At 42.2% G+C, this 12,971-nt stretch overlaps 1 protein-coding gene across 2 annotated transcripts in view; it reads right to left on the reverse strand.

The window, feature by feature from the left end:
- The window catches only part of LOC145349910 (receptor tyrosine-protein kinase erbB-4-like), a 1,005,257-nt gene that overhangs the window by 376,265 nt on the left and 616,021 nt on the right, over window positions 1–12,971 (reverse strand). For both annotated transcript variants that reach the window (XM_080198569.1, XM_080198568.1), the window contains exon 5: window positions 1,068–1,133. In XM_080198569.1, the coding sequence (XP_080054695.1) occupies window positions 1,068–1,133 (66 nt within the window). The remainder of the gene's footprint in view (window positions 1–1,067; window positions 1,134–12,971) is intronic.

The raw sequence follows: 12,971 nt of genomic DNA on the forward strand, positions 1-12,971 counted from the left end.
ACTTTATTCACTGCTTTAATGGATGTATTCAAAATATGTGGCTTAAAATAATAAAATAAAGCCACCCATTAATGAACAGTGAATAATGTAATGTTACACAAACACAGCCTTCGCATACTAATGCGGCTGTCATTTCTAAGCTTCTATTTTGGGCACATTAGTTAAATTCTTGTGTGTTATATTAACAGTCACTGCACATTTCATATGGAGAGTCAAAGAGGTTTCAGCTACATTCCATCTATTGAGGAGTGAATGAATGAATGCTGGTTTGGTTTGTTTACATTCATTTCAGCTAACCCATCCTCTTCGAGAAAATCATTCAATCAATCCTTACGCATATAAAATATTTGTCTCTTTGCACCCAGTGTTCACCTCCTGTTTAGTGTTTAAATCAGCTGAAGTGGAAAACTAAAGGCTGTGAATTACAAAGCAAACCCTCAAAGTAGATGATGGAAAAAACTGGAAATATTCAACTAGTATCTGCAGTGAGAAAACATAGACAACAGCTGGCATTTTACCGGCATGCCTGCCCTTCTTTTTCTGGAATTGGAGTGGGTGAAGCTCGCAAAACGGAACTGTCCGGTAGCCTAGGTCGGGATTTTACAAGCCTTGCTCGAGCGAGGTCATAAAATAGCGGCTTAAATATCAGGTCCATGGCCCTTTCCTTAAACTGCGTCACAAATCAGAGTATATAACTCTGTTTTAAACTGCTGGCCTACTGAGTATTTCCATACTTTTCCATTTTGCTTCAGATTTCCAACATCCACAGTATTTTGCTTTTGCCTCAAAATAGATGATTAACTTTTGATAAAGCTGTTGTGTCAATTTTCCTACGCTGTGGCCTACATCTGTACACCATATTGTTCACGACAACTATGCGGCATTCAAAGACCAGCTCAGGTCACTTGGCTTGGTTTATGTGCTGTGGATTTGATGTAATAAAAACTGTGATTGCAACTGCACTAAGCAAGGATCTAATCTTACAGTCTTGAGCTAACGAGTAAGCGATATCTACAGGCTCACTATTTAAATTCAATTTGAAAATAGGTTTCATGAAAGATACTCACGAGTCTGACATTGATTTTCTGATGGTCCCCAGCATCGGCCATTGCACGACTTGTGGCATCTCCCACCTACACACAATAACCAGAATGACTCCAAGTTAGCTGTGCCTGCACATCAAACATATTGACCTACCTTACAATTGTGAAGATACTTCATTCTCACTTCAAAGTACTTTCATTGTCATTAATTCCAAGGATGTGCTCATGGTCAACAAGACCATCTTCAATTGCCTCTGAGAAGGTGGTAGTGGGCCATATTCCTGCCCCACTGCAGTATGTCTGATGAAGATACTTTCACACTGCTGATCATAGTCTCCATATTATAAAAAGGGTGAAGAAGTACTGGAGAATGTGATTTCAAGGAGGAGCAGAAATGGAGAGGCTACAAATTTCAGGGAAAACTGAACAGATTGTAGCTCTTTTTCTCTAGAAAACAAGACTGAGCGATGAACAATCCAGATGTACAAAACTACAAATAGATTGATAGTTTGGATGTACAGAAGTTGTTTCCACTTGTGGGGGAGTTGACAACATAATTATAAGACAGTCGCTTTTAAATCAAGTAACTCGAGAGAAACATCTTTAGCCAGAGTGATAAGAATGTGGAACTCTCTATCACAGGGAGGAGTTGAGACAAATAATTTAGATTAGAAAAAAGACCTGCATTTACACAGCAACTTTATTAATCTCAGGAGCGACAACATGCTTTACGACCAGGGAAGTATTACTGAAGTGCAGTCACTGTAGGAATGTAGGACCTTAGCAGTCACTTTGTGCACAACTACCTCCCACAAACAGAGCGGCACAGTGGTTAGCACTGCTGTCCCACAACGCCAGGGACCCAATTCTAGCCTTGGGTCACTGTCTGTGTGAAGTTTGTACTTTCTCCCTGTGTCTGTGTGGGTTTCCTCCGGGTGCTCCAGTTTTCTCCCACATTCCAAAATGTGCTGGTTAGGTTGATTGACTGTGCTAAATTGTCCCTAGTGTTGGGGGATTAGCAGGGTAAATGTATGGGGTTACAGGAACAGGGCCTGGGTAGGATTGTGGTCAGTACAGGCTCGATAGGCCAAATGACTTCCTTCTGCACTGTAGGGATTCTATGATGATGCTAAGTCAAACAGCAAAGTGACGATGAGCAGTGAGTTTTTATTGATGTTGGCCAAAGGATGAACATTGGTCAGGCCACTGGGGAGAATTCCCCTGCTCTTCTTTGAAATAGTGTCCTGTGACCATTTACATCTACCTGAGAGAGCAAAATGGAGCCTTGGTTTAATATTTCAATGGAGGAATGGTATCTCCAGCAGTATAGAGCTCCCTCAGCATAGCACTGGAATGTCAGCCTAGATAAACAGGTGAGGGAGAAAGGAATAGAGAGATAAGTTAGGCCACATGGCCTGCCTCAATTCAGGAGTTTTTATTGTACTACTGAAGCATTTTGTAGCAACCTGATAAGGTGAAATACACAAAATAAATACATAAATAAATAAATAGAAAGCCTGCTCTATTGGAAGCTGCATTTCTTTTCTGAATTGTGGATATATTTAAGGATCAAAGATTCTCTATACAGACATAGAGCTTGCATTCACTGTTTGTGCTCAGCAAGAGATGTTGATTAGTATCTGTATATCTGATCGCACTCATTGATTTTCAAGTGATTAACCTAATGTTGAGATTAACTTTGGAGAATGTCCTCATGGAATCATGCAACATGTGTTTAAATGGTTTAGGAATTCAATACATCCGCAGCAATAAAAGCCACAAACAGACGATAGCTTTTCATTTTTATCGCAACTTCCGTGGAACAGGACAGCTGAAGGTGGTTTACAGTATCCAGGGAGGGGACCAACAGCAAGAAGACTTGGATAAGGCCAGTAACGGCCTGAGGTAAATTTTTAATTATCCATTTGAAGTCCAAGTTTTTTTTGCGCCATCTGCTAGATGCCATGTCAGAGAATGACTTCAGTTGCTCGTGAGTAATGCTTTATTTATATGTTAACCGTGGCTGGAATTTTTACAAATAATTTCACTTTTGAATCTGTTGATTGATGTTGGGATTTGATTCCATAGGTACCAGCACCACATCAACACCTTTCCTTAATATCATTCTTATGTGCAAATGCCTGGACAGTAAGCACCTCCAGATTACTTAACTCTGCATTGCGGGAAGGGGCTGCCAACAAGGAAAAGTGGTGAGGAACATTCCCCTTCCTTTTAGTAGACAGGGCACTATGCTGATAAGTTAGATTGTTAAGAGCTGGTATCTCCAGCCAGACAGGTAGGACTTCTCTGTAACTCAACAGGTCATCTTGTAGTTGTTACTCGTTTGCATTGAATCACTGATGAGAAATGATTGAAGTATTGTCTTATAACTGGACACTAAACAGCCATCAGAGCTAATTTGACCAGGAGGTTTGACAGGGCAGATAGAGTCGTTGCTCCCCAGGCTGGAGAGTTTGGTCCCTGGCGTCATAGGGTGGATTTTACACCTGTGCTCATCCCGAAATTGTAAAATCCCACCCGAGGTCAATGCACATTTCCATGGTCCACCCCCTTGCCCGCTTTGATTCCTGTGACAGACGGAATGGTAAAATTCAGCCCATAGTGTCAAACCTTTACAATTGGGACAAAAAGGATTTCTTCATGCAAAGGATTGTGAATCGTTGGAATTCTCCATCTCAGGGAGCTGTACTTGTAGTTTAAGACCGAGATTAATAGATTTTTGAACACCAAAGGAATCTAGGCATTTGGGGATGAGGTGCAAAGGTTGAGTTGAAGCAAAGAATCAGCTATGATTTTATTAAACTGCTCGAGAGGCCATATTATGCACTCACACTCCTATTTTGTAAATTCTTATATTAACCCCATTAATTGTTCCAGCAAATGGGCATGCTAACTAAATTCACTATAGTTTCCTTCTGGATAGGATGCACTTCCAACAATTTCATAAAAGTATTAGGGAAAGGTTGAAAAGAAAGGCCAAAACTTATCAACCATTCTCCACTTGTCATCATGTCTGCAGACAAGTCAAGGAAAACCTCCTACACCTTTTGGCGAGGTTTTCTCAGTGATGATTTACATGTTCCTTCAGCCATCTGAACATAGAAATGTGGCAACTGTTCTTGTGTAAAACTCAGCTTGTGACTGCTCGTCAACTTTCGTCAGTAGTAGTCTGTGCATCTGAATCTAATATTCATTCTTTTTACACCAGGATTATGGGGAGGAAAGCAAAAGGAGTGGGACTAATTGGGGAGCTCTTTCAAAGAGCTGGAACAGGCACACTGGGCCGAATGCTTCCCCCCCTGCGCTAAGCGATTCTATGATATAGACATCCAGTTGCACCAGATAAAAGCCGGCCGCAGGTGCCTGGTGTTAAAAGGTCACAGACCATCTATAGAGCACTCTTCTGCTGTTGCTTACTGCACAAGTTTCAGAGGTTTGTTCTCTTTAGGGTCATTTTTCCGTTGATTTTTCCAAAATGATATCTCTGTTGTTTCATTGATGGGTTCAAAAGGTTATTGCTGTAATTACACATCTTGTCACAGGCCTTGTTTAAGTGTCACGATGTTGTTGCATTGGAGTTCATTTAAGGTAATTATCTCGGCAAACTGCGGCTGGCTGGCATCGTCTGGGTATAATTTGCTGTCATTCCACACCATCTGTTTATTTGTACCACGCATATATAAGTTGCTTGTTCAAAATGCATTTTAATGTTAATACACTTCACGGAAAGCAAATTTGTCTTCATTTACTCCTGTCCTCTTTCAACATATTTTTACATGGGCTGTCCTTCAAGTAACTTACAAAGGAAATTGGCAATTGGTTTAGGACACAATAAAATTTCCCAACCAAACCTCACTGAACTTATATGATGGGTCACCAGGAATCTGTTCACCATACTTATTATCTTGTTAGTTAAAAATATTCCTTCTGTCTCTCCTGTTTCTTTCATTGTCTCTCATTTGTAAATATAATCGGTGCTTAAAATTTATGCAGCAGAAAAGCTTACTCAGATCCAATTTGACGTTACTGTCTTGCTTTTGTGTGCTATGTTAAAAACACCAAGCATCCCTTTTACTTTCTTATGATTTCAATTTACTTGTGCAGCCACTTGTAAGTATGTTTATCTTCTCACACTAATATACCTCTAAAGTCTTGCCACATGAGATGCATTTCCTTTCCTTGCTTTCTGTATTACTTCATACTTGTCTACATTTAACTGCATCTGCTATCCAACTGACCATCAGGCTAGCCTCCTGCATGATTTCACCACTTCACTACAATTTGTCACATTCCCTGTTTTGCTATTAGCATTTCCAATATTGTTTCTTTAAATACTAAATGCAGATCATAGTAAATGACAGCCCCGTAGTGCATCCCACATGACATATTTCCAGCAAAAAATTCAGTTTTTCAAATTTCTGGTCCTTTTACCCTGACGATTGTACTTTCAAAGCTGTAAGATATTGGTGAAGTTTAACATGGTTTTTTCTACACTGCACTATATTCTTCGTACAAAAACTTCACCAAAGGCTCTTTGTGTGAAAAGGGTACCCATTAATTTGATCCTTTTCCAATCTTCTCTTACAGATAGGAAGGCTAATGGAATCTTCTGACATGCATCCACAACAAGACCAAGAGAGAAAAGATTGCGTTGATACAGCACCTATTATAACCACAGGATGTTCCATTTTCCCATGTGAACTGGTAGTTCCAGTCTCTGGCCACCAGATGGGTCTGCACAGTGAATTTTTCCAAGTCGCTATTTCCCCCACTACCTTTCAGATTAAAAATAAACTTATATTCATCATCTGATGGTGGATGATGCCACCAGCAATTTACTCTCTCTCATGCCCTAAGAGGGCATTGGCAACCATGTGTTAGTCCATGGCTGTGCCAGGTAAGGTATGCAGTAGTTGCCTTCTGCGGGTTCTAGTTGACCAGGGGACAACCGGTTCTTACCGTGTGTCATAGGCCTATTGAAAAGAATTGCAGGATGATAATTAACATATTGAGCCACACTATGAGCCTTTCTTGGCCATCGAGCTCCAAAGTGGGCCTCAAATCCATTTATTATCCTAATTTGTTCAAACTGCTGAGTGAAACATATAAAGTGCAGGATTTGGAGTTTGAGTAATTGAGACAGGTGACAGACCATCTCTGGCTCAGAGGTAGAGACACTACCCAATGCATCACAAGACTTTCACAGCAATTTGCTACTAAACTAAAAATAAGGGGCGGTCTTCAAAGACTTTATTATCCTGTGCAAAGGATAAATATTCTGCAAAATTCAAGGATGACATGAGGTGGGCCACTTACTCTGTGAAGGCCAATTAAAAGGTGAAGTGATGGGAAGAATGTTTCTTCAGTTTCTAAACAAGTTGAGTCTGTCCCCAGTTATTTTGTGATTGTGAACAGGTACAATGACTATTTCATTAGGTTCCGAGTAATGAGTGGAATGTTCACATAATACGAATAATCTATCACTTGTCTCAATTATTCAAACTCCAAATCCTGCATTTTATATGTTTCACTTCAGCACTTTGAACAAATTAGGATAATAAGAATTAGTGGAATTGAGAATGGAGTGAAATTTGGGAGCATTTTAATTGTTTCTGACTTCCCAAAAGCAAATTGTTCTCTTGAGAATTAGACCGTATTTACTATGTATTCCCACTAAATGTCAGCTAGGTTTAGTAAACAGCATTCCCAATTTTTAATAATAGCTGGTCAGATTCTCCCAGGGATCTGCTGTTCATTATGACTGCACACTTCAGCAGTCAGCAGCAGAAAAGCGAGGCAGCCAATGGCTTTGACCTTCCTGTGGCAAGGCTGAATATGAAATATGCCTCTTGTGTTTCACTAATATGTCAGAGCTGTTGTGAAATGATTTCACCCCAGCGGGGAATTCACAAGTCTTATTCAGCAATAACAGCTGTAACCGTAGATCATGGAGTGTTAATTAATGATCTCTAATTACTTATCGGGAGTCACAGCAGAAAATTCATATTCATGGCATTGGATGGCTGCTTTAGACAATCCACATGAAAAGCAAGTCAGTTTGCCCATACTTACAAGCTTTTATCCCATCATGTTATTTTAAATACATTGAATTATTTTCTTTTGCAAAAGAGTGTGTGTGCAATAGTCCTGTTTCAACAATTTATGCTTAGTCTCAAGGGCCATCGCACAAATTGGGCTTCTGGCAATTAATCAGAGCAGGGTCCAAATTGGCTCACTTTCACTCTTTGTTTTAATGGACTTCCCAGCTGAGAAATGACCCCGACTGTTACTCCTTTTGCATTGCCCGTTGCTACTCAGTGGGATCCCAAGAGTAACTCCTGTTTGAAATTTTAAGGAAAAAAGCAATTGGAATGACAGAAAGCGCTATGTTTACTGAGCCTCCTTCATAGAGTTCGATAAGATACTCACTCATTAATATTGTGATTAATCATTAATATTTCTTTCACTGCAAGAATTCTCTGAATGCTCTCTGTTGATTTTGTTGAATCCATTATCTTCACTACATGGGACCAATTTCCTCTTGTCAGCACCAACAGATTATTTGTCCTAATTTTATTTTTGTTTGTACATCAGTTTTATAGTGGAACGCTTTCAGAAGCCAGCTTAGGAAAGGGCAGAACAGACTGTATAGAGATACATGTCCCGTTTATTTCTTGTTAAGGAAGCAAAAGATGATGGGGTGATCTTATATGGGTAGCTAGAATGTCAGGAAGCTGTTTTTCACATACAGGCTAGCAGCAACCTGAAATTCTCTCCTCTATAAATCCACTGAGGCTGGGGTTCAATTGAAAATTTCAGATCTTGAGACAGACAGATTTATTCAGCAAGGGTGTTTTCCTTGGAGAAGATTTGCTAGTGGTATTCAAAATCATGAGGGATCTGGATGGAGAAGATGGGCAATATTGTTCCTGCTGGTAGGAAGATCATGAACAAGGGAGGTAAGTGGAAAATGAGACAAAAGAGACATGAGAAACTTCTTTTATTCAATACATGGTAAAGATCTGGAATGCGCTGCCTGAGGGTATGGTGGTGCCCAGTTCAATCGTGGCATTAAAGAAGAAATTGAATTATTATCTGAAAAGGAAGAATGTGTAGGCTTATGAGGATAAGGCAAGGGAATGACATTAGGTGAGCTGCTCATTTGGAAAGCCAGTGCAGTCACGTTGGGCTGAATGGACGTCCTCTAAGCTAGAAGTGTTTTGTGTGTCTGTGAAAAAGAATGGTCAGTAGCCATTGAGCAGCTTTGTTGCAGTACCAACCTAGTGTGCAGAGTTTCTGGCCATTCCTGTTGACGGGTTGCTGGACGTACATTCAACGGGAAATCCCATTTTCAGTGGCAGGACCAGTTGATCTCACTGCTGGCCAATGATGGGCCACCTCTGCTGCCACAAAACAGGTGGCAGGGGCTGGTGGAAAATCCCACCCAGTATCCCATTTAAAGATCAGCTGCAGTTTGTGTCCAGATTACCATGCCATAGCAAATTCTTGATCTTGGATTGGGGATGGATGACCAAGGAACGTTGCTAGTACTTTGAGATGAAGAGACAAATCATAGCATCAGCATGGGCCATTTCATAACCATCTACTGGAGCTGTGTCATTGTAAATTGAGAACCAGAGGCAATGCCGAGGAAATTCTACCTTGTTGGAATTTGAGATAAGATGTTAAATCTAAATCTGGTCTACTGGTTGTGGTGATCACTGAAACCTCACTGCTTGAAGAGGAGCAGGGACTGTTCTTGCCAGGTCAGCTAATAATGCTCCCTCAACCAACACCAAAGTTAACTGGTCATCAATCTATCCAATTGCTGATAATGGGATCTTAATGACTGTCTGTTATATCTGCATACACAATAATCACTCTACTTCAAAGTATTTTGGTGCATATTAAGTGTCTTGAATGTTTCTGAGAGATATGATGTAATTCTATGAATAAATGAAAGTCTTCCTTTCATTAGCAGTGCTGTGAACAGAAATTGCTGACAAGGAATAAGTGCGACAACAGCAACACCGATTTAGATGCATGCACTATGTTTTGTAGAAAATAGAAATGTCATGGCCACTAGACTGAGTTTGAAACTGGACTCACCTTAAAGTAAAGTTTATTTATCAGTCACAAGTAGGTTTACATTCACACTGAAATGAAGTTACTGTGAAAATCCTCTAGTCACCACACTCTGATGCCTGCTCAGGTACACTGAGGACAATTTAGTATAGCCAATTCACCTAATCTGCACATCTTTGGACTGTGGGAGGAAACCGGAGCACCTGGAGGAAACCCACACAGACACAGGGAAAATGTGCAAACTCTACATAGGCAATAACCCAAGCTGGGAATTGAATCTGGGTCCCTGATGCTGTGAAGCAGCAGGGCTAACCACTGTGCCATCATGCTGCCCCCCTCCTGACTCCACAAAGATTCTCCAATATCCATAAGTCCAGAGTGTGATGGAATAAACTGCACTTGCCTGGATATGTGCAACTGCAACAACACTCAAGAAGCTCAATACCATCAGACAAAGCAACTTGTTTGATGAATAGCCCATCAAACGGCTTAATCAATCATTCCCTCCCCTACCAGTAACTGCAAAATGTACCATCTACAAGGTACAATTCACCAAAGATTCTTTGATAGCACCTGTGACCTCTAGCCCTTAGAAGGATAAGGACACCATCATACCAAGTAAGGTGGTGGAGGCAGGCACGCTGGACTTGTTTAAGGTGTATTTAGATAGACACATGAGCGAAATAGGGATGGAGGGTTATAGGAGACTGTTTTAAATAAGGATCAGAGCCTCGGGACGTTCCTGGAAATCAACTGTTACATGTGTTGATGTTTTTCTCTTTTACTCCACAGGTGCGTCAATCCACCTTGTTGTCTAACGAGGGGCATACACGAGTGGTCGTGCGTGGGCTGCTCTTGGATGTTTCGAGAGTAGCCTAGTACTTCACGTCGTTTGTGTACGCTTAAACTGGACCAGCAGATGGGCACCACGACAACTCAGTGACTATCACTGTTAGCTATGCAGATACGTGGATTTGGGCCAGTATCTGTGGGAGTTTGCACATTCTCCCTGTGGTTGTGTGGGTTTCCTCCGGGTGCTCCAATTTCCTCCCACACCCCAAAGATGTGCTCTTAGGCTGACTGCTGTAACAAATTGTCCCTAAATTATTCTCCCCTCAATCTGGTTTCCAATGTGGGTGCCATAAGCATAGACATGGGTCAAGGGTGGAAGAGGAAAAGCACATTGTTAAAATGGTGGTGCGGGCTCATTGGGCCGAAGGGCCTGTTTCCCGTGCTGTGTTGTTCTTTGTTCATCACCTCCCACGTTCCCCTCCAAGTCCCACATCATCCTGATTTGGAAAGATATTGCCATTCCTTCAACATTGCTGGGTCATTATCCTGGAATTCTGTCCCAAATGGAATCATTGGGTACACTACATAGACTACAGTGATTCATGAAAGCAGCTCACTATCACCTTCTCAAAGGCAACCAGGGGTAGATAATAGAGGTTGGTATTGTGAGTGGCACCCACATCCCAAAAATAAATTTGAAACAGTAAAAAATATCACACACACTCCTACAATTTAGATAAATATACCTTATATGTATATTCACATAACAAATATGTACCACTAAGTGGGCAATACTGAAAAAAAAAACTGCCTTAATTTTCCTAAAAAATGCACAAAAAGATTAAAATATAGATGAATACATCATCCAAAGTTGAGTATTGGAATTACATATACAATGATCATGTCAATCACTCATTTTTTATTTATTAATCAAAATTGCAATTTTTTGCTTCTGGATTTCCACTTGGCCACAGGTGGCAAGTGGCTGATGTATTAGAAACCATTGCTTTGCAGTGTATAACAATAAATTTGGAACAAAAGACTCAGATGAATATCCAGGGTGTTGCTACGTCTCACCTTCTCAAGTGCAAAAGGGGATGAGCAACAAACGCTAGCCTTGCCAGTGGTGTTCACATCCCAGGAAAGATTTTTTAGAAAATCGTTAATCAGTCAAGAAATACAGAGACACTGGAGGCGATTCTCCCAGCAGTGCAGCGGGACAGGAGACTCAAACTGAGGCCGTGTAGTGGCCTTCCCGCTGGGCACTGTGGCCTCCGCACGTCTCTGCCAGCCAGATTTCCGGCATTGTCATCTCTGCGCCAGAAATCGGCGCTGAGCAATATAAATTGTCTAGATTAGAATTTGCGTATGATTAGTGGGCCCGCTATCCTCTCCCCCCCGCACTGCCAGGAATGTTTCACTCCTGTGGGGTTCACAACAGCTTGCCACTAGTGGGGAGCTGGTGGCCTGACCCTGCTGGAGTGATGGGAGGCCATGAAAGCCCCCCAGAAGGTAGGGATAAGGCAGGGGCTGCCCCCTGGGCATTGCCAGCTTAGCAGTGGCAGCCTGAACCCCTGGCACTGCCCAAGAGGCAATCTGCCAATGCTTAGGGGGCACCTTGTTGCTGCCCACTGGGCATTGGGCAATGCCAATGGGGCAGTTCCAAACAGGGGCCCGGGGGATTGGGGCCTCTGTGGGGGCATATCAGTGAGGGTTGGTGGGTTCCTGCTGCTACTCTGCACTCAGGCTTGGTAAGAAGTCACACAACACCAGGTTAAAGTCCAACAGGTTTATTTGGTAGCAAAAGCCACTAGCTTTCAGAACACTGCCCCTTCGTCAGGTAAGTGGGAGTTGTGTTCACAAACAGGGCATAGAAAGACACAAACTCAATTTACAAAATTAATGGTTGGAATGCAAGTCTTTACAGGGAATCCAGTCTTAAAGGTACAGACAATGTGAGTGGAGAAAGCATTAAGCACAGGTTAAAGAGGTGTGTGTTGTCTCCAGACAGGACAGTTAGTGAGATTTTGCAAGTCCAGGCAAGTCATGGGGGTTACAGACAGTGTGACATGAACCCATGATCCTGGTTGAGGCCATTCTCACGTGTGCGGAACTTAGCTATCAGTCTCTGCTCAGCAATTCTGCATTGTCGCGTGTCATGAAGGCCGCCTTGGAGAACTCTTACCCAAAGATCAGAGGCCGAATACCCTTGACCGCTGAAGTGTTCCCTAACAGGAAGAGAACACTCTTGCCTGGTGATTGTCAAGCAGTGTCCATTCATCTGTTGTCGTAGTGTCTGCATGGTCTCCCCAATGAACCGAGCCTCGGGACATCCTTTCCTGCAGCGTATCAGGTAGATGCATTGGCCGAGTTGCAACAATATACCTTGTGGATGGTGTTCTCACGTGAGATGATGGCATCCATATCAATGATCCGGCACATCTTGCAGAGGTTGCTGTTGCAGGGTTGTGTGGTGTCATGGTCACTGTTCTCCTGAAGGCTGGGTAGTTTGCTGCAGACAATGATCTGTTTGAGGTTGTGCAGTTGTTTGAAGGCAAGAAGTAGGGGTATAGGGATGTCCCTGGCGAGATGTTCATCTTCATCAATGACATGTTGAAAGCTCCGGAGAAAATGTCGTAGCTTCTCTGCTCCGGGGAAATACTGGATGACGAATTGCCCTCTGTCTGCTGTGTCCCGTGTTTGCCTTCTGAGGTGCAGTTTTTTTGCTGTGGCACGTTGGAATTGTTGATCGATGAGTTGAGTGCCATATCCTGTTCTTATGAGGGCATTTTTCAGCATCTGGAGGTGTCTGTTGTGATCCTCCTCGTCTGAGCAGATCCTGTGTATATGGAGGGCTTGTCGATAGGGGATGGCTTCTTTACCATGTTTAGGGTGGAAGCTGGAGAAATGGAGCATTGTGAGGTTATCCGTGGGCTTGATGTAAAGTGAAATGCTGAAGTGACCGTCCTTGATGGAGATGTATGTATCCAAGAATGTAGCCGATTCTGGAGAATAGTCCATGGTGAGTCC

This window comes from Carcharhinus amblyrhynchos, chromosome 11, assembly GCF_965287045.1.
Source record: "Carcharhinus amblyrhynchos chromosome 11, sCarAmb.v2.hapA, whole genome shotgun sequence".
NCBI lineage: Eukaryota > Metazoa > Chordata > Chondrichthyes > Carcharhiniformes > Carcharhinidae > Carcharhinus > Carcharhinus amblyrhynchos.